This window comes from Athene noctua, chromosome 14, assembly GCF_965140245.1.
Source record: "Athene noctua chromosome 14, bAthNoc1.hap1.1, whole genome shotgun sequence".
Taxonomy (NCBI): domain Eukaryota; kingdom Metazoa; phylum Chordata; class Aves; order Strigiformes; family Strigidae; genus Athene; species Athene noctua.
Window position 1 is genome coordinate 13534777 of NC_134050.1, and position 22052 is coordinate 13556828.

The 22052-nt window shown below is 38.2% G+C and overlaps 1 protein-coding gene across 9 annotated transcripts in view; it reads right to left on the reverse strand.

The window, feature by feature from the left end:
- Positions 1–22052, reverse strand: part of TUB (TUB bipartite transcription factor) — a 172360-nt gene that overhangs the window by 45484 nt on the left and 104824 nt on the right. For 6 of the 9 annotated variants that reach the window (XR_012634554.1, XM_074918596.1, XM_074918591.1 and 3 more), the window contains exons 2-4: positions 20304–20355; positions 18734–18896; positions 6894–7031 (exon numbers count right to left, since the gene is read on the reverse strand). Coding sequence is in view for 8 of the 9 variants with exons in the window: in XM_074918596.1 (XP_074774697.1) it covers positions 6894–7031; positions 18734–18896; positions 20304–20355 (353 nt within the window). In the remaining variant the exon portion in view is untranslated. The remainder of the gene's footprint in view (positions 1–6893; positions 7032–18733; positions 18897–20303; positions 20356–22052) is intronic. The other 3 variants (XM_074918598.1, XM_074918599.1, XM_074918597.1) reach the window with 2 other exon arrangements.

The following is a 22052-nucleotide window of genomic DNA, read 5'->3' on the forward strand; positions in this document are numbered from 1 at the left end:
TTAGATATGCACTTAACTTTGATCTCAGATGTGGGATTTTTAGATAGGATTTTTTTTTTTTCCCTTTTGCTTCAAACATACAAAATATTAACTATCTACACACACACAAAAAAAAAAAAGTCACAAGATCCAGGTCTAGAATGAGGGGAGACAGAAAAGGATATGTGAAAAATAAAGACGAAAACTGTTACCAAAAGCCTTGGGAGAAGAATTAAGTGGCAAAATTTTGCAAAGTCTTTATGACGTGTGAAACAAATCTAAGCTTTCATACATTTTATGATACCACATTATGCCTGATAATGCAGGAAAAGAATCTAATTGTATTTATACACATCACGTTCCTTTCTGCATGTCTTTACGCATGCAAACATTTTGCTGTGAAAAGATTTTCAGCAAATGTTATTTCCTCTTGGTTCTTTTACATGAACTTGTAAGTACAGGAAGGAATGATAAACTGATTATTTACAGAGAGTCCTTACTGCACATAGGACACCATGAAAAGACAGATTTATAAATTATATGAAAATAACTGTCATAAGAAGTCAAGAATTTATTCATAGGGCATTTGCAAACTAAGAAAAAAACTAAAAAGAAAAGCGTCATACAACAGAGAGAACTAATTGAGCTCAGTGACTGAATGGAAAACAAGATTACATATTGAGAGAGGAACACAGCATAGAAAACAAGTATTTCTGTCCCTACTTTAATTAAAAACTGCAGGATATAAAAATTCTTGTTCTCATTTTATAAGGCATTTAAGACACAAAATATGAAGTCAGGCAGACTAAGTTTTAAGAATATGCTTAAGCCCTCTGCATAACAGAGCTGAAGAGCCGAACGAGGTCAGGCTCGTCTCTGGAAGAGAAAATCTCAAGCCACATTTTCTGACCTCAATTACAAACAACAAGGGTTCTACAAGTATGTCCATCCTCTACAAACATGCTGACAGCAAATGCAGGACACTAAAAAAAAATTATTTTTTTTTTTAAATGTGCCTTCAAAGGCAGGATACCAGGTTAGATAAGCCCCGGGTCTGACATGTAAGTCACATCCATGTGGATCAAGGCTGCGGCCAGCAGCAATGCTGCAATTGCAACTGCTCTTTAGGAACACTGCAGAGCAACTCTTCCTCCAACCTAGGGATGGTAGCATAACCCTTCAAAGGCCAGCCGGCCTACTCCAAGATGAAAGACAGGGAGTTTGTCCTCAGAGGAATCTGTTCTTATTAGACTGACACCAGAACAAACAAGAGTTTCCGTCCTCTAAAGAACTTGGCTTAAAGCAAACTCTGCTTCAGCTTTTATTGTCTCAAGTGATCTAGATTTCAAATTAAAGACTGAAGAACATTTGATTGTATTTTTTTAAAATCCGCATTTATCAAGAAGTGTGACCACTGAGTATAATGTAGAACAGTGGTACAAGAAAGTAGGATTGCATAAACCAGTAAGTGAAAGAGGTTCTTTCTCAGAATGATTGCACAGGAAGCTCTAATAAAATGGTTAGAATAAAATATCATTAAATTACATCTTCCAGAAATTTAGAACTCCAATGCTTAAAAAAAACCCCAAACCAAAAACCAACACACGTATATATCTCACTATATATATCACTATTTGACAAAATGCTCTGCACAAGGAATTTACTGAAAAAGCTGGATATTTAAAGGGGAAAAAGCAATGTTTTGGGTCTATTTCTTAGGACTGAATAACCTTAAGTATACCGTAGCTGTCAATATTTTGTAACCCATTTCCCATTTTGTGAGCCTGTTCTCATAGAGCCTGCACATCCACTGATATGGGTTCAAGCAAGTACAAAACCACAAAGGGATTTGTTTATAGGGAAAAGGGAAAACAGACATTTTTTTGGTAAAGGACCTCTGGAGGTGATTTAGTCCAAACTTCCATCAAAAGGAGGACTATGGCTAAGACCATATGAGGTCACTAAAAGCAAGTGCTTCAGCACCAAGCTCTACATTCACTTTGATGAAATCTAGAAAACTGTAGCAGGAACTGTACTTTCATAAATTTCTATCCCGAGGCTAAAATGACTTATTCACAACCAAGTTCATGTGTTGCCAAAGCGCAGCCTGAAAGAGTTGTCAGATCTAGGAACAACAGGACTTTTCTTGGTGGAAACTCACTTATTTCTCCTCCTACCTTTTCTCTTTAACGCACAGGGAACCTGAGGTAAATCTCCTCTACATGAACTTCCCTTCCCCCATCAGAAAGGGAGTGTTATAGTGAGAAATGATACTTCTTGCCCAACAAATGCTGTTGCTTTCTTAGTCAGCCAACGTTAATGTAGTTGCTTGTTACATGTCAAAATGGGACAGGATGCACAAATCAAAACAGACAGACAGGCGCGAAAGAGAGAAAAGAAACACGGAAGCAGCAAACCAAATCAAAACATGAGATAGCCCTCCTGGCAGAAAAAGCGCTGTGTGTCAGAGCAGCTCATTTGCTTTCTGACTCTCATAAAGACAGCAGGGAATACCCAACATACTATATGCATTTAATACACAAGACGGAAGAAAAATTGCGGGGAAGGTATTGCTTATTTGAACATTTTAAACACATCCAGATTCCTGGTTTAAGTGCCAAAAGTCTTCTTTTGGATTGCCCATGGCAGCAAGTGAACCAGAGCAGTTCAGAGCAGGTTTTTCCTAGAATGTACTTACATGCTCTAAGTGCAAGAGTGCTAGGGAAAAAAAGAAACAACCAAAAACAAACAAGCAAGAACAACTTTTCAGAGAATGATTCCTGAATTTCCATATCAGATTTGACTTTGAATTAACTCCTGGCTTTGCATGGTATTCTCGGGTTTTTTTAAAGGTTCCATTTTATCTTCCTGATTTGTTTTTACCCTATTCATTGCAGATAGCCATAAAAGCACTTTATTCTGTGTATTTATTAATTTCTTCACAAAAGGAAAAAATCCCAACCAAACAAAAACACCCACACCACTATGCACCTGTAATATTTTCAGGAATCTCAATTTTTAAAGACTCATCAAGGTATTTGATATCCAACGATGCTCTGGTTTTGTATTTGTAATACTGTGCAGGGTGCTTTTCATATGTTCCTAATGCAACTATTTTCACTTCTTTGCATTATTCTTCTCTTGAACCGTCTAGCAATACTGTACACCAGGTTCACCAATATCCTTGATCACCTCTTACTAGCATCACAAATCAAACCAGAATTTGATCCACTCTCTCCACTGGAAACACAAACATTTTACATCTTCATTCATTACATTTTGGGGTTTTTTCCAACACTGAATATTACATCAAACAATAATGTGGGAGACCAAAGCTTTCAGAAATACGTTTAGTGAGCTAAGCTACTACGAAATGTAATCAATTTACTGCATTTGCAGGTTCTGCCCCCAACAAATTGTTTCTTTTTAAAAACGGGAAGTGTATACTGGAACTGCCATTAAGAACGAAACACCAGTAATAATCACAGATTTAGAAAAAAATGGCTCAATACTGTACTACCCATCACAGAATTACAAAATGCACTGATCCCTAACTTGAGAGGCACAATCAGTTCTACATGAGCAATTAGCCACATTCCTTTTATTGCTTTATGTCAGCGTAACCTCATTAAACATAGTATTTCCCTTGTGTTTGTCTTTATAACATTATTCTGATCATTGTTTCATCATTCTTTGAGCCACTTAAAAAAACACTGCACATCTAAGACCAGAGTACAATCATTACGCTACAGCTTCAAGAACTATTCATGTATAATTCAATGATTTTTGCTCTGAATTAGCTTATTATTCATAGGATCTGGTCTAAAGGTTCTTTTTTCTTAAAGCAGAAGAGCTTGGCTATGTATAGAAAGATAATGCTCACTATAGCTAAATACTAACACAAACCTTTAAAATGCTACTTTAGCATGTAAAGTGCATTCACCCCACAGCATTCATCCTGCTCGTTTACAGGACATACAAACGTTAACAGTCAGAGTGGAGACAAAACCTGAATTGAATTTTGCAACCGCAAAGCTAAAAGCAGAACCTAAAAATTCCAAGGTTTGTTCTAATTATGAATGAACTTCCTCCAACAAAATCTCTTGTGCCACAAAATGGTATAAAACCACTTAACCTTCATCCATGTTCATTAGTTAGATATGAAGTTATTAGCAAAGCCATTCAATATTATTATAAAATCTTTTCTTAAGACTCACACTTAGTCGTAGAAGTGAGAGTCTTAATTCATACAAGTTCCACTACAGGATTCTGCTACCACTTACATTTTCTTCATTCCTATTAGCTATGTCTGTAGTATATTATTAGTAAAATGCCTCTGGAATTTTATAGTTGCATTTGTTTTTACTTCTTCATCCAATAACAAAATAATTTGCAGCTTCAATCAGGATGCAGGACAGGATTTCCACTTATAATTCCCTGCAAGTACTCTGAGTTTACAGCACTATCAAAGATAGTGATATCATTCCAATGGTTAAAGTATACATGAATGAACAGTTAAACACCAGTGTGCAGAAAAAGTAGATGGGCTGGAGAAGAAGGTGCTACCTGTGTGCTCTGAACATACTTTAACCGACAGGCATATTTGCAACTTGAGATTTGTTACTACTCATCCACATAAACTCCAGGAGAGGAGATACTCAATAGTCTCTTTAGTATAATATACTTAACGAGTAACACCTGCACTCTATGGAAACGTACATAAGATGCAACTGATAGGTGAGTGCTGAAGGCCAGGGAAGACCACACATAGCGTAGCAGCATGAGCAGTAAGAATTGCAACAGAAGCAGAAGTTTCTATAGCTAACAATATTAGTTTCCAACACACAGTTTTAGCGTGTAAAAGTTCTCAGTCTGCATGAAGTGACATTATTTTTACTGACGCAACTTGCTTCTATTAAAATATGCCAACATTTGCCCGTTTGAGGAATTTTTCAGAAAATGAATAAAAACATTGGCATATGAGATAATAAAAAGCTGCACAACTCCTTCACAGTGAGCACACGCTGCTCCTGGGCTGACTTGCCTACATCTCGCAGGTCAGTCGGAAGGGCGCTCCCCAGCAAAGGCAGCGCCAGCGCACGCGGGACCAGCGCCTGCAGAGCTGCCCTGGGAATCACACACTCAGGAGTTCTGGTTCTTGCTCTGTGCCTCACCAGCCTGCCGCTAGGACTTTGTTCATGGAATATTTTAGCCTCAAGCTTGTCAGAAAACTGCCTAGAAAACATGTGAGTGTATATGTTGGTGTTATGCAATGCAAATTTGTCCAATCAACCTACTGTAACTAAGCAGCACTGAGCAGCACAGTATTTTAAGTTCTGAACACAGGATGGACATAGACACCCCACAAAGGCAAAACAGGCATTATATGAGATGAAACAGAGCCTCAAGCTTATGCAGTAACCATGATTTAAGTACTACCCTGCACAATGCTCACTTACAGCCTACAAAAGGTTTTCTTTTAAGCTGGTAAAAGAATTTTGACTTTTCAGCAAGATGTACTTCAAAATAAAATTTGGCATCTGTATTACTATGCTGAAGTGACATTACTTTTTACATTAAATTGGGAAACATCAGCTTTTTGTTCACTTATTTTGCCAACACTTTTTACATTCAGTTAATTTCACATCTGCCTTTTACTTATTATTTTAAGCCTAGGTATTGACACACAGTGTATTCTTTTCAAAAATATGAATAAAGTCTTCACCTCAGGGCCAGACTCTAAAGCCTGTCTAATCTAAGGCTTCCTTTGAGGTCAGAGGGACTATGGACAGAGACACTGTAGATTCAGATCTCAAGAATTAAGCTTAAATATGTCAAGTATGTGAAAAAAGATTTTGATAAGGTAGGCTCAAAGTCCTGCAAAAACCCTATAGATAAACCCCAATACTCTGACCTCGGTACCTACCCTTACTAGTCACTGCTACCTTTAAATACGCTTATCAAGGATATACACTATTTTCTTAGTTAGGCAATAATGGAGAGAGTGTTGGACATACACAGGAAAGGAATACAGGACATTCCAGACAGGATAGTGTTACAGTGGCCTTATCCAAGAACTGCAAATTATTTGCAAGGTATGTATTAATCTCATTACTCATTTGTCATCAAATAAAAAGGAAGTGTATGTGGTACAAAAACCTCTCTCTTTTTGTGAATGGGCATATGTTTATAAAATTTGAATACCTCTAAAGTAGCATGTTACTTCTTTCATCTAGTCTGTGTAGCTCAAATAGTAAATCTAATAATGGCAATGTCATTTCTACCTACCCTTTTGTCATTATCAACAGTGCTTTTTTTTTTTCTATCTAACCTTACCGAAGTCATTGCAGAAAATTTTTCATACAAACACCTCCCATATGTCAATCAGGTGGGATAGAATAACGCTGAAGTAGCAACCTGAAGAACCCATTTTGAGCATGTTATCTTGGTTTTGCTGAATTGATGTTCAAAAGGCCCACTTAGCCTCTAATTTGTATAGTTTAAACCTCAGTAAGAGTCTGGACAGAAACGTGTGTAATTTAAGGCTGTTTCTCCAAATTACATTACATGCAGGTAATCTAAAACAACACACTGGTGTAAGATGGTTCCCATTTCTTTAACACCGCAGAAAAACACCAGCATCTTTCCATCAGTATTTTTTTTCCTCCTCTGCCTTTGGAAGAGCCTCGGTTTAAAATTTTAGCCCTCCTTCACTCCCAGGTTGTACATGCTGAGACAACACCAAGTCACTCATATTTTCCAATCTCATAAAAATGTCAAGAGATTACTTTCTGGCAATTTTCAGAAATTCAAAGAAATAATAAAAAAAAAACAACCACAAACATCAAATAACAAAAACTACAAAGTATTTTGGAGTCAAGTCAACATCTGACATTTAGCCACATGCAGCAAACCTTTGTGTTTCCCTTTTTTCTCCTTTTTGGTGCTGCCAGTCTGACAGCTTGCAGCTGCTGCCTTGGTTTTTTTAGTTGGTTTCGGAGCTTGGGCATCCACTATCACCTTTACATCTTCCTGTTCGGCCTCCTGCACTGCTTGAGAGATTCAGGGTACCCCACCAGAAAGAAAAACATAGAGACAGGAGAGAGAAACAGAGAGAGACAAGAGAGAATGAATTGAGAACTCTGTGAAGACATAAAAGAGTAAGCAGACATAGCAGAGTTTGCTTGGTATTTCAGACAATTCATGCAGAGGAGAGTCAAATAAACCAGAATTTGCAAAGCTACAGTAAAAACCTGAAAGCGTTAACTTTCTTCCTCCTTCCAGTAATATATCAGCTCCTAACTTTCATGCCAAAAAATGACATCAGATTATTAATGTGTTGCCATGCTATTGTAGGAAGCACTTTTCCTCATAGTAAAGCTCTGCCAGACTGATCATCAAGAGTGGCAGCGTGAAGGCAGAAGAATTTTATTTAGACTTTGTAGTGCCTGTGCTTAAAGCTACGTCCTAACCCTGTAAACAGGGAATCATTGGAAGGTTATTTTCAAAACACATCTTGCACAACTGCATATATCACAGTATGATGAGTAGAATGGCCATGCATTTTATGGTGAAGCTATATCCAAGCTGAAATGAAAAACTCCTCCTACTTTGTAACATACACTGATTGTTTCCTTAGAAGTCTCAACGCAATACGCATGGCATGAACTGTGAATGTCAGCATAATTCCTGCAATGTTGGTTGTTATATAAAACCATGACACACTTTGAGGTCAAATATTTGAATCTGTGAAAGCAGCACACACAGTAAGTCTTTCTTATGGCCAGGCCAAACCTTGAAGTGAAATAACATTGAGTTTACAAAGGCTCAAAAGCAACTACCTTTGTGAAATACTAAAGTAATCATCAAACTGTTAACCCCAAACTAAACAACCTGTAGGTGGGCACTAAGAGATTTTGGTGCCAGCTGCTGGTCACTGTTAATTGCTAAACCCCCACAGGCTTCATGTGACTGTGGTTTATCTCAGAGGAGTATCACCCTGGCACCTGGGGCCTCCCACCATCCCTTTCTTTTTCCTAAAATTGAAGTGCTTCCTTTAAAAGGATAAAAAAAGTCCACTAAGGAATCTTATTGAAAAGAACTGGTTTACCACAGAATTACTTTCAAAATACCCCAACGAACTTCATAAATTCCCAAAAGACCAAATGATGCTCAAAGATGTATGGATTGCAGGTAACCTCTCTTTGAAGGGGGAAATTCTCCCTAGGTTTCTGGTCTGTGAGGCAACTTTCCTGTTCACCAAATTCTTCATGCTCATGAATAGCAATAGAAACATCGAGGAGATTCTCAGAGGAGTAAGATGAAACAGATTTAGACATGTCTGTGTAGACTGTAGCTTACAAGCCCACAGCTACCCTTCCCAGCACAGCAATCTGTTATGAATAGCATTACGTTCACAATACAGTGAGCATCTGAGGCACTCAATAAACACATGCTCCTTTTCTCATTATGCAGAGGAAGAATTCAAGTTTTATGGAGAATATACCTTAAATTAGTAGAGGAGTGACTAAAAGCCCAAAGAAACAGCTTGTCACTGCCCACTCCTCACTCCTGTCTTTATTATACATTAATCACAAGATTGCAGTCCCTTTGCTGAATGTAAAGGAGTGCTGGAAATGAATGACATAACCAAAGGAGTGCACAGGACACCGGGGAAAATGGCACATAAAAAGCAGTACCCTGGGTACTGGCAGCCCTGGCATGGCAGCCTCGGACTAAGCAGGGAACCAGAGTCCCACTCCACAGTCTTTAAATAGGTGTGATGTGACAACCCAGCAATCTACCCTATATTTGTAGCTCAGTCTCTCTTTAAAAACTAGGATGTGTTCTTTTACTTGTTTTAAAGATGATAATCCATGTTATAATTAAATTCAGTACTTTAAAATGACCTATATTCAATGACCTGACAGTTCTCTAAATAGTTTTAAATATGGTAATACTCATTCACTCCAAAGAAGCATCATTTACTTGGTCCAAAGCAATGATTAATCATCAAAGGATGAAACATTTTGACACTGTCAATTGAAAAGTTAAAGACTTATCTTCACTCTCTTGTCAGCCATCTTTGGTCTAACAAGTAAAAGCCTGAAGCTTTTTTAGTTACTTTTGTCTCAGCTATAAGTATGACCATGGAGCTCCAAAAGACAAAGAAGGAGATGCTTCCAACACTTTATAAGGCAGAGAATGAGATTGCAGTCCAGTAGCCATTTTGATCATATACCATCACTGATGTCTCTGGGAAACAGGACTTTCAGACATAAGTGATGGAGGCTGCAAAATAAGATTTAAACCATAAATGTGCAGATACTGCAGCTGGGTTCACGAAAGGAATTGGCACTGAATTTCCTGTTTCTAAAGGATGGTTTCCTGAGCTTTACCCTTACATTTAAAGCACTACCTCTAAAATAAATCCAAATCTAATCCCAAAATACCATCTCCACAACAATACCATGTTATTCTTAGTTATTAACTGTTTGGCAAATAGCAGACCTCAGCTAAGGCTCATCCACTCTATTTTTTTCTCTTGTGACTGCACACACCAAACAAATTGTGTAGTTTTGCTACTGACTGTACAAATCCAGTTCAGGACAGTGCTGAGTTCCAGGGGACTGGCTACCTACTTGCCTTTAAGCACAGGGTAAGCACTGGTCAACCTCCCCAAACACCTCACGTGTAAGTGCTGCCCACTGCAGCGTGGTAGGAAGTGAAGTTTATGCAGCACAGCAGTTCCTGTCAACAGGGCCAGCCAACACTTTGATCCGCGGAGTGGGCAGTGGGCTGTCTTCTGAAGCCTGCCGACACACAGGGAGAGGTCTGTGGACCTGCCTCGCTCAGTGGGTCCAACATATTGAGATGTGCAGCAAAGTAAAAAATTCTGTTTTCCATTTCCAGTGCTTTCTCCTGCCACAGAGAGTTGTAAGAATGGCCATTTCTAATGCCCTCGGTACTCACTCTGTAGCTGGTCATTAACATGTGGAGCTTTGAACTTACCAAACCAGCACTCCTTCTAGTTTGTCTTTGTGGAGATGAAGCAATTCATAGAGGCGATGTTTATACCTAACCATGTCGTCAGAGGATCAAATGTCTTCCCCTCTGCCCTTTACTACATCTTTGGATCACTAAGTAACGATCTGACAAGAATTTCCCTTCTCAGCAGGATGGCAACCTTGAGTCAAACTCTAACCAACATTCTCCACAGGCTCTAGATAGCCCCATAAAACAATTTACAGCTCCCTGCAAGAAAACCTGAATAAAGAAAATGAGATAAACTGGTCTCCCTCCTCACTGATACAACAATATGATTATGTCCTTAGCTGGATGTCAAAAAGTTAAACACAATAGTAGGCAGTACCACAGGATAAATAAAGAACTTTAAATGCAACTATACAAGGATGAAGTTTCAAAGACTGTCACTCAAAAATGTATTCATTTCAGTACAAAAAGAAATTTAGGAAACTTTTAAAATCCCTATTGATAGTTATCTTAAACAATAGACTACATTTGAAAATCTAGCCCAACACTCCATATGCCTCACCCCAAATTATTAAAAGTTTTGCTTAAAAAACCCACCAATTTTCCTTTTCTCTTAGAATTTGTTTGTACTAGAATTTGCGTTTAGACAAGACAAAAATGGAGGAGCATGTGTTGTGGAGAGACAGAATTCCAAACAGCAAATAACGCTGGACTCTCAGATACAGCGTTTCTTTTTCATTTGGACTCATAAATTGTCAGAAATAATTTTGAGATAAATGGCAAGCTTTCAAATAAAACAATTACATGATTTTAATTTTAGAGTTATTCATCCATATTCATTAAATCAAGAGCTGACTACTAACCTCAACACAATGTTAGAAAAAATACTTTTGAGGAGACAGAAAAGAGCACAGATTGAAATATTAGTTCAGGATCTGAGCTGTAAAGAGGAGGAACAACAAGCAAATAGTCTATTAAAATAATACAAGGTGAGTGTAGAAGGACTTGCATCAAAGCAGAGAAGGGCAGTGTCCCGGCTTTGCCTGGCATCACCAATGGTTTAACTGCTAGAAGTGGGAAAAAGCAGCCTCTCCCATAAACCAGTTCTGTGTTGGACTACACTGCATTTTACAGGGATAAAGCTACACACACAATCAAACAAAAGGATGCAATTTGTAAGTAAGTAAATAATCTATGATGCAGACAACACAGAATTGAAAAAAAATACTGAAAGATGGCTATCCACATATTTATAAGTGAATGAAAATGAAAAGCATGTTTTTCCATCTGGCCTTCAGGAAGAAAAGTTCACACAGTAGCATGCAATTCAAACACAGATTTTTTTTTTTCTTCCATTTGCATGACCATTTTTCTTGATATGAGTGCTTGCACACTTATGATCTCAGAGAAAGAAAAAAAAAAATCTATGAATCATAACTTACTGATTTCTATCTATAAAAAATGCCACGTGCTAAAAAAAAAAATGAGTTTTGATCAGTACATCACGTGAAGAATGAAATGAGTGAAAAATCACAAGAAAAAAAATTTTGAATGGATACATTAAAAATTTGTGCAGTCTGTCTGGAACACACCTTAAGTAGAAAGAGGCTGAACCAGAGGATGTGGTGTGTGAGGCAACTCACTGGTTCAACTGTAAGGCAAATATTCATTCTGATTGCCAACATCCTCTCCACAGTAGAAGTAAAATCCAGACTGAGTACCGTGCAAAGAAAGATAAACTACACTTCAGTCAGGATGTACCTTAACTAATCAATGCAAAGTGGTTGTTCTTTTCTTACTGTTGCCTGAGATGCTCTTGTGTTTCACTGTACGAATGGCTTGCTACTTTACTTTGTAAAGTTCTAGCCCTACTGAATCTTGCTGCTTATTTGGGCTGTCATTCATTATTACTTTATTTAATCAATGTAGATTTTGTAGATCAGTTCAATCATCTAAAAGACACTGGCTTCTACCAGAACTATTCTGAAGATGGGCAAACCCACTATATTTTACAATGTAATGAAATATTTTTATTAGTTTTATGTAGACAATTAAATTAGTTAAATAAAAGGGCCTGAATTAGGGCAAGAACTCTGGTACATTAATTACTACTTAATCTCATGCAAAGATTTGATTTCTGCTTCAAAATGCTTATAATCAAAGGCATTACCCCTGCAACTAGTAATTTACAGTCAGATTCCAGATTCCCAGAAACTTATATTGCCCATAAATTGCCTGTGGCTCCTTGCAGTTTATGTATCTAACGTTGATGTGTTGACCAGGTTGATTTTGCAAAGGTGAAAATACTTGTAAGTGAATGTGAACAGGCTGAGAAAAAAGGAAAAAGTGTACATGAGAACCTGGTGCTGCTTAAGGACATTATTAAAAGCTCCTTGTTATAAGGAGATTTCTTCAGAAAGAACAAAGGAAGAATTAAACAAAACATTCTTCCTAACACTCACATATCTGGTGTCTGACCCTGGGGAGGGTGAAAGAAAAGCGAGCATGTGAAATGGAGAGTTAATAGCAACAAAATCATAGACTCTTTGGGAAAGCAGACAACTAATAAGGAAAGCTGAAATTATCCGTGAAAAACCTGTGCTGGGAAGAATAACGACAGTAAGAAATTACATAATTATTTTGTGTACTGGGGCCCTGAGGGCACAAGTAGGCTTTACTTGCCCTGAGCAGCCTCGCTGGGGGCTTCCTCCTGTCCCCTGCCCCTCGTCTCCCGGCCCCATCTCCCTCGGCCCTGACTGGCACCCTGCAGGGCGCTGGGACACGGGCTCATGCCTTGCCTGGGACCGCTCAGCATCCCCGCAGCAGCGGGCGGCTCTGCCCGCCGTGGGCGAAGCCCGGGGGATGGTGCTGTGTCTGCGAGGGCACTGCGGGTGCTGGGGTCACCCTCACCGCCGGGCCCCTGCTGCTCCCAGACACCCCGACTGTCAAGGACAGAAAATAACGGCTAGTTGTGAAGGAGTAACTGAACATAAATGTACTTTAAGTGGAACTTTAAAGCAAAGAGAAGGGAGTTTTTCAAGCACTTACAAGCAACTGCCTCTAAGCTTCCATCTCAGATCTTTCAATACTGAGAACCACAAAAAGGCCTCTAAACCACTTGCTACCCGCTGCTCTCTGATCATTGCTGCTGGGTTAGTTTGTTTATTTTGGAAAAATACTAGCACGGTAAGGACTGCTGATAAATCAAAGATGCTTTAAAGGATGAAGGTGAAGAGACTGTGGCTGAAAGGGAGATTTCGGAATATATGCTTATTGGAAGTTAAGTATTTTGCCCACACAATACTTGGAGTGCTGCCTGATCTCAGTATTAATAGTCTTCTGCACAGAACATTCCTTGCTATCTTCAAAAATAAACTAATACCTTCTCATTCAAGGTCAGTGGAAAACAGGGGTGGCAAGACACTGTTTTGATGAACATGCAAATGTATGAGTTTTAAATGAATTATTAACTGATGTCGTCTTATAAAGTTGACAGCTTGATACTCATCAGAAAACTCTCATCATTCATGGTAAAGGAGCAGAATGACACGTCAAATTTAACAATCCAGAACTATGGCTTATCATCAGTCGTCTGTTCAACGCACCACACAACCCTTACATCTAGATGTGCTGCCAAATGTCAAAGAAGGAAAGTAAGAAAGTAATTTTGCCTTTTTACACATGGTTAATCTAAATCTCTAAATTGGAAGTTGCCATGAAAATTACTCTGAGAGTATCTAATTGAAAACATTTTTAATTTCAAGTCTTAAAAAAAAAAACAAACCCACAGCTGCAACAAAGTATGGTAATATTAATGAAAGCATATCTGGCACTCATTCAAATCTCTGCCTTCTTCAGTGCTGTGAAAAGAAAAATCACTCCCCAATGGAAATTCACCACTTTTACAGAAGTAAAATTACTCTTCTCTGTAAAAATGGGCTTTCATCATTTGCATTAAATGTAATTAAAGAATGTAATTAAATTGTTGCAGTAACTAGTGTATCTCTGCATGCTACTTGGCTCCAGGAATGCTCAGCATGTATTTGCAATCCAGATTGAAACGAACTGTACTCATAGCAGTACTCTGCAATGTCGTATCAGGCTGAAATGTTTGTTCGGGTTTTCAACAAACTTCACAAAATAAGCAGTGTAGAGATACATGAAAACAAACCAGCAGATGTGACCGTGAGGCATTACAGAACGGTGAGTAAAATTTAATAAAAACTTTAAACAAACAGGTAGCAATATATCCTTATGAAGGACATTGAATTGAAAATAAACAAGATCACAAGAAAGAAAAGACAAAGCAATTTTTAGGTGGTCTCTCCTACACAGAGGGATTAAATTTATTCCAGTGAATAAATGACTCTGTTGTCTTTTATATACAATGTAAACTTAACAGCAATACAAAATGTTGTTATTGGTTCTTATTTTGCTATTTAGAATGATGAAATAGTGATGAAGTTGTATTTGGTACTGCAAGAGTAAGAGGCATTATTTGTAATAGTAACAACTGGAGCCAAACATCGTGGAAGTTAATGCAAGGGTACCTATTTCTTGAAACAGCAGGCAGGTAATATAGGGTCTAACCTACAAGTGTGGTCCCAAATCTGTATTAATACCTTAATTTCAGTGGGGGGAAAAAAGAGAAGGGGAAAAAAAAAAAAAAAAAAAGAGGACACTGCATTCGTTATTTTACATGAACACTTTCTGTTACCTCCACATACTCAGCTTTGTTAGAAATGCTGCCATGGAACTATTTCTCCTGCTAGTGTGCCTGTGTTCCTAGATGCACAGATTATAAAACAAGATGTTCTGTTCCCATGAAATATATCTCCATAATCTCTTCCAAGTAACAAAAGCAATTTCCTGCACGCTTGGCCCTACCTGTTCCAGATGCTGACAGGCAAGCCCCGTGTTACCACTAGCTATGGCTAATACTCCTGCTCAATCCAACCACTCATGGACCCGAGTGACAAGGATTCATTTTATCTTGAGTTGGCCCGTTCAATTTAATTCATGTCAGATCCCTCAAATACACATCAATATAACTCAAACATTTTTGCTGTTATTAGTTAATTAGGCATTATGACAACAACCAAAAGGTTTTGAAAAAATATACTACATGCAGGTCATTTACAAGCCACAGGATCTGAAAACTGTACCTATAGATGAAATATGGGCAGGAACCAAGAAGAAGTAATCTATCTTGTGACCTGTGCATGGTGAATTCTGCAGAGCCACTTCCTCAGTGGAAGGGGACCCATTCCTTAAAAGTCTCGTGGCACCCAGAGGAATTGCAAGAAACACTTGGCAGGGAACAGAGATGTTATTTCATCCTACCAACATGTCACCTCTATACTTTGAAGGTATCTAAGAAAAAATTATGGTGATCCTGGCAATAGTCCTCCTTACTCTGTGGAGACATGCTTTCAGCAGAGCTATTTAGGTATTTATTAAAGTAACAAAAAAGAAACTCAAAAGAGCCCTGCACCTGCTCAGTTTCATACTGAATTAAACTGGTCCCAGCATCTTCAATCCTGAGCAACAAAAGTGTAGGGAAACCACATCTGCATTATCCCCTTTGCGAGCTGCCCCAGCTGAGCTGTCACAGCCCTTAATTAACATCCCTCCATCCTACTGCGTCTGAGATTTATTTGCATTTCCCTTCAGCACCAAGCTAGATGAAGCAAAATACATGTGCAGCCAGAGGACTAGCAGCAATCACCCTGCAACTCCCTGCAGAGGTTCAAAAGCAGCCAAGGGCTCCTTCATATGGAAAAACTTATGATCAGCTTAACTGGGGAAATATGCTGTTCCGCTGTACCCACCTACAAATGGCTCACCAGGCCAGTGTTCTATTCCCGAACAAAAGTGACTGACTTTTTACTCCACACTCTGATAATTATTCTGAAATGAAATGAATTTTTATTCCATAGTAGAGTTGCCCATCAGGGAACCACTGCAGCACAGATAACTGCATCAGAATAAGCTATGGCAGCATATGAAAGAAAATTTCCCAGCACAGAAAGCCAAACGTCTCAGAATTGCTGAGATGTTATCTCTGACCTACTTTGCTCAGGGTACCACAGAGATATCTCCACACAGGCATCCAATTATTTGTCGAAATCAACAAGTACTTTTGTGCTACACAGAATTAGTGCAAGCTAAAAAGGAGAGCAGAGGAGGATGATAGGTGGAAAGAAATGTTCTTTCTGTAGCATTTGCAGTACAGGAATTGATTTCACAAACATGTTCATCCCAGCAGTGTAGCTCATTCAGTAGACTGACAACTCCCATCAAAGAGTCATTCTTAACTTAAGATCAGCATGCCCATAACAGAAACAAATGAACGGAAAAGAGCAGAACAGTTCTTTAGAAACAGCTCAGCTGTCTCATGCATCCAACACTCCCACATACAAACGTTTCCATTGAAGGGGAAAAAAGTGGCAACCCTGAATCTGAATACCATAGTTAAAAATGGCCATCAAAACCTAACGACGTACCATGCAAACAGTGTAACCTAAGACACTAAGCACATTCCCAGAGAAGACCACACCAAAAAAGGACACTTCTGGAGTTCTTATAATATTTTCAAAAGCAATGTTCCTAACAAAGGATTTTACAAGGCAATAAAATACTTTACTAGGTAATTAAACACCCCTGAGTTGGCTTTTGCTAACAGTGCAGTTTATTACAAGGACAGCTGTCCCCAGGGATTAACAAACTCCAGATTGAATACAAGAAACATTACTCTATTTTTTTTGCTTCTCTGAAACCTTGTGAAATATTGAATGGGTTTGAGAGACAAATTTACAACAGACTGATTTAAGGAGAATAAATTAGTAAGTATTCCTGTAAATGCTGTGGTATAATATTACAGGAAGGGTCACTTTTACCTTAAGTGAGATTAACTGTGCTCTTAAATCAGAAAGTCCACCCTGGTGCAAACTGTTGCAAAATTTAGCTCAGTTAGTGCAGACTTGCTACCATTTATGGGACATTAATGTCTATTTGTCTGATTCGTGAAAATTAAAACCTTGTTCAACTGACAAGACTGAAGGTTTAGTGTATGACAGCACCTCTGTACCGTGAGATACTGTTTCTTAGAACAGTTCTGTACCTTTGATAAGCTACTGAGTGAAAGAGGAAAGAGACAAGATTTCCTGTTTTCTGTGATTAAAAATTAAAGAAAACAAACTAAAATTCCGTGCTAAATCAAATTTCTTAGGTCAGACTGGAAAGAAATCTAGTTTCATCTTAAAAATTTTCCTCCCAGAGCCTGAGAAAAAGACAGTAAAGAGAGAGAAGTATTACTAAAGTTTTTTAAATTTATTAGAAACACATAATTAAAATAATTCTCCACCTGAAATCAATTACAGTAGCATATCTGCTTGCAGAAGCAAGACAAAAAAGGCCTAATATTACTGAAAACTTAACATTTAATCAATTCAGTTCCCAGTTTCTAACAATAAATTCTGCAGCAGTAACCACACCAGAAAATTCCACCAATTGCAAACCAGGGGTAGAGGCTCTGAAAGCTGCACTTCTCACAGCATGACTAGTTAATCCAGAAGATACCTGCCATCTCCTTGTTGAAAGATGTGACCACCACCTGAAAATGAAATGACAGGGCAGACAAAAACTACAGCACATGCAGTATACCTGACAGAGACCCAAACTGAATGATGCATTAAGGTTTTGTTTATTTAAGAGTAGGTTACTGGTTGGTTTGGTTTTTTTCCCAGAGGTAGATTCATAAAGGCGTCTTAGGTTTTAGACATTGAACCTTGAATACTCTGCCACCTAGTAGCATTCCCAACTTCAAAAGAGCCCTCTGCACTCCCAGTAGCAGTAGATTTCAGCTCGTGTCCCACATACCCATCAATACTCTGGGAAGGAAGCCTTTTGCTACTGAGGTTTATGAATCTCTTATGAATCAAATTCAACATAACGATCTGAAAAACGAAATTTGAAAATTACTGTTTTCTATCACTCTTGGAGGTGTTAGCAACCTGGAATGAGATCTACAGGAAACACAATATTGAACAAGGGTCACCCAAGCTCCCCTCTAGGAACTCCTGAGAAAAAGTATGCAGTTACCCTCATTAGTGGGACAACAAGCATGGGCCATATGAGCACAGAACTAAATAATGACTGGTTTCCTTATGATTTATTTCTGATTATTAAATTCTTTGAAGTCTAACAATACAGAAATGGCATTATAACTTTTTCCTTATGGCTGAAGTGTCTCTGTCCCTTCTGGACTCTGTAATCTTTAATAAGAAAGCATAGACCACATTGTTACAAGCTTGAAATGTTCTTATCTACCTACTCACCTATTGCAGAAATACAGTATCTTCTAAATTATTAGTGCAAACTTAGCCGAAATTAGTTAACAGGTTTCAAATTTATCATTAACGCTGACAGGCTTAAGCAAAGTTACGTACAGAGGAATACATAGAGTGGAACGGCATAAGCTTTACTTCAGGAGGAACCGAGGCTGAAGGCACTTGAATATTCATGGCAGAAGGGATAAGCCACTCTCTCTTCCCCACAGCAGCTAGCTATCTCGCTCCCTCCTGTTAGGCTAGCATTGCAAGTTCTGATGTGTTTATCCCCAAACACAAGTGAAGGATATCAATTATTTACTAAAAAATCCAAAACAACAACCTTTGTTCTCATTAGCATAAATTTAACATGGAGAGCATCATGCTATGACTTGCAGTAAATATACCCACAATAGATCATATCCATATACCATGATATATGGTGCTGCTGTTGCTGTTTAGATACGATTCAACCAATGGTGCTTGTTCTTCCGACTGTTTCATTCTGCGTGTTCTTGTGCGACTGTCCACATTGGACTGAACCATTAATGGCTCCTGGCGCTTTTTTTTCTGCTTCTGTTCTAGCAATGCTCGCTGAGGAAAATACAAAGAAAAGTATCTGTTACTGGACTCCAAACAGTAGGAACCTATGGTAAAAAACAACGGATATACCTTCTCCAGCTTTCCGGTAGCAGCAGTTGGCAAGTGGGATATTGGGATATCAGGTTATAGGAAATCTTTCCAAAAAACCACTACTAACGCACTGCTAAAACACCTCTGCTGAAAACAGCAAATAATTAAAATAGATCTTCCTGAGCAGTCTACCAGCTGTCAGAGCTTGCTTCAAAATAACCCTTGGGAAAACAACAGTGTGAGAGCACTGGCTGTGAAGCAATGGGAGGGTAAGCAAGGGCATGAGGCAGTGATGCCAGTTTAAGTTTCTGTAAATTAAAAGCAGGTAATCTGCAAACTAGAATCAAGTGATAATGCTGGACATTAGCCTAATTTAACAACTATACAAGATGAACTTTAATTAAACACTTGAATTACTCAGCCAGACCTGCTGAAATCCAAAACCTTCCAATGGCACAATAGGCACCTCCCTCTTTGAGCCCTCTTCCACAACGTCAGAGAACGGAACTGTCAATTTTACTTATCCATTACTTTACTATTTCACAGCTCCTGCACAGTGATTTTCTGCTTCTAGAAAGGAGAGGCACTAAAACTGAAGAATAAGAATGGAGATTGAAGTCTCTCAGCTGCATCAGTTGTGTGGGACACCTCAACATGATTTCAAAATGATCAGAATCTAGTACAGGATTATGGCATAAGTAGGAAGTATTTGAATTTGAAAGTGAGATGCTGGTAGACATGCACGCTGATAAAACAATGGGAAATCAACGTATAGAAAACATAAAATAAACTCACAAGGTTTAACTATAAACATGACAAAGTTTCGTGAAAAGGAGACCACAGAAAAATCAAAGGAAAAGTGGAAACTTCAAACCCCATTAAAATTTGGAAGGCAAAATTCCCTGAGATTTCATGGGAGAGATTCAAAATCACTTTTTTTGTACAAGTCATGTAGGAGTACAGTAGCAAAATAGGCAACACAGCACATAGTGCCACTAATTTACAGCCTCAAAGGCTAAATCTATGGAATGAAAAGAAAAAGATGTAAAAACTTTGTGGTAAACCTCTGTTGGCTGGCATGTCCGCCAGAACCTCTTGTCCTTTCTGGTCCATCAAAGGGGTAACAAATACATTGTAAATCAGCTTAAAACAAGTCCAAGGCAGTGGAAATGAGAATGACTCAAACCACAGTCACAAGAAAAATTTTAATGTAAGTTAGACTTCTAAGTAAGATGTAACCTCCACAGACCTCTCTTTTGCATTCCCTAATCAGAGGATGCAATTTTCTATCAATTACCAGTGTCAGTGATTTCATTAATCCAAGATCTAGACTTCAGAGAGCAAGAAGGTCCCCCTCCAAAATCTTACCTGCCTGTCAAGCTTCTGCTGACGCAGGCTGCTCCCCTCATCGTCCAGAACACTGCAAAGACAAAGAATACGTAATTGGAACACATTTATCACTCAAAGTAACACCTAGCAGAAATCACTGGAGCAAACTCTTGCAGAAGTTATCCATATAAAACTTCTACAATGTTCCATGGAAGCTTAACTGCTCTAACCTGCAAAAGTTGGCTCAAGAGAATTTAAATGCAGTCCATGAAAAACTTAAAAATTCTGGCTCACATAAACTTCAACGAAAATATATATTCAGCCAGTTCACAAAGAAATGCAAAATCCACAGTCTACAGCTTTTTTTTCTTCTCCACTGTCTTCTAAGGCAAAATGTCAATGTATACACCAATGGGGTTTGATTGAAAATTTGCATATAAAGCATATTAGAAGTGAGGAGTGTAAGAGTGCTTAGCAACTCAGCAGTATTTAAGTTAGAAAAATTAACTGTCTAATCTTTTGCACACAGAAAAGCAGAATTTATTCCTGAGTATCTGAAGAGTCACGCTTACTGCCGTGCACTTCAACTTTTAGAGACTGGCAAGACTATTGCACACTGCTGTATTTCTTTCTGCTGTTACTAGTTGGGAGATTAGCTCCTGCATATTCAATCATTTTCATTAATTAGATGTTAAAAACTAATGGCATTGATATCAGAAAATTATTTTTGTGAAGTATTTTTATCAAACTACTGACTATATTTTTCTGGAGAACAAAGGTTTCTATTGCAAGAACATTACGATTAAACATTGAATACAGATAATTAAATAGTGCTGTAGAACAAAGAAATTTGCCTCTTAAAAGTAAAGTTCACTTTCTCTTACGACACATTTCTATAAAAGATTAGACCCTCTTTTTATAATCACTCTTAACAACCAAAAAGAAGAAAAAAAAATCCAGGACAAACAAACCTGGATTCTGACCTCTGTACAACCAAATCGTATTGCAATGGAAACTTCACCAAAAAAATATTACTTCCCATGTATTAATATATATACTCTTCAGGAGACAGTAGAGTTAGATAGGACAGCTAATAAAGGCACGCAGAATGCCACCTTTCCAATGACAGCATTATCAAAACCTGTAATTAAGCATTATTGGTAGCATCAGCCTTTTACAATTTATACTCAGGTTACATGTTACAAAAGGCTGATGTTGCACAGAATGAAGCTGTGCTGTACAAGTACCTCAGGTATGAAATGACACAGTCTCTTGTAGAGGTAATGCATTACTCATACACCACCAAAAAATTAGAGCAAAAAACCCTCACACTCTCAAAACTGTTCTGCTTTACACCAAGCATTCTTCATTTGATAAATTCCAGAAACAAGTCATAAAAAGAAGACACACAATCCTCCATGGTATTGAATAGCAGATTTTTTTTCAAGAGTGCTTCTCTACAACTGTAATACATATTAGCTGCACTGCTAGAAAGTAAAACTACCCTCACAGATATCTTTGGCCAAACAACTGAGTAAAAGATGCCTCAGTTTCAGGCTTTATGGCCTGAACAAATCCTCCTCATTTAAGACAATGCTTGAAAAAAGTCAAAAACATGTAATGATGCTAATACAGACCATAAGAACTGCAGAGGCAGCAACGCATATACAGCTGTAAAACCCAGAGAGGTCAAGAGCCAATATTGCTCCACTCCACCAGTCATTTGCAGAGCTAAGGAGAAAACTCTGACCTCTTCTCTCATCTTCTGCTTTATAAATCAGACTATGC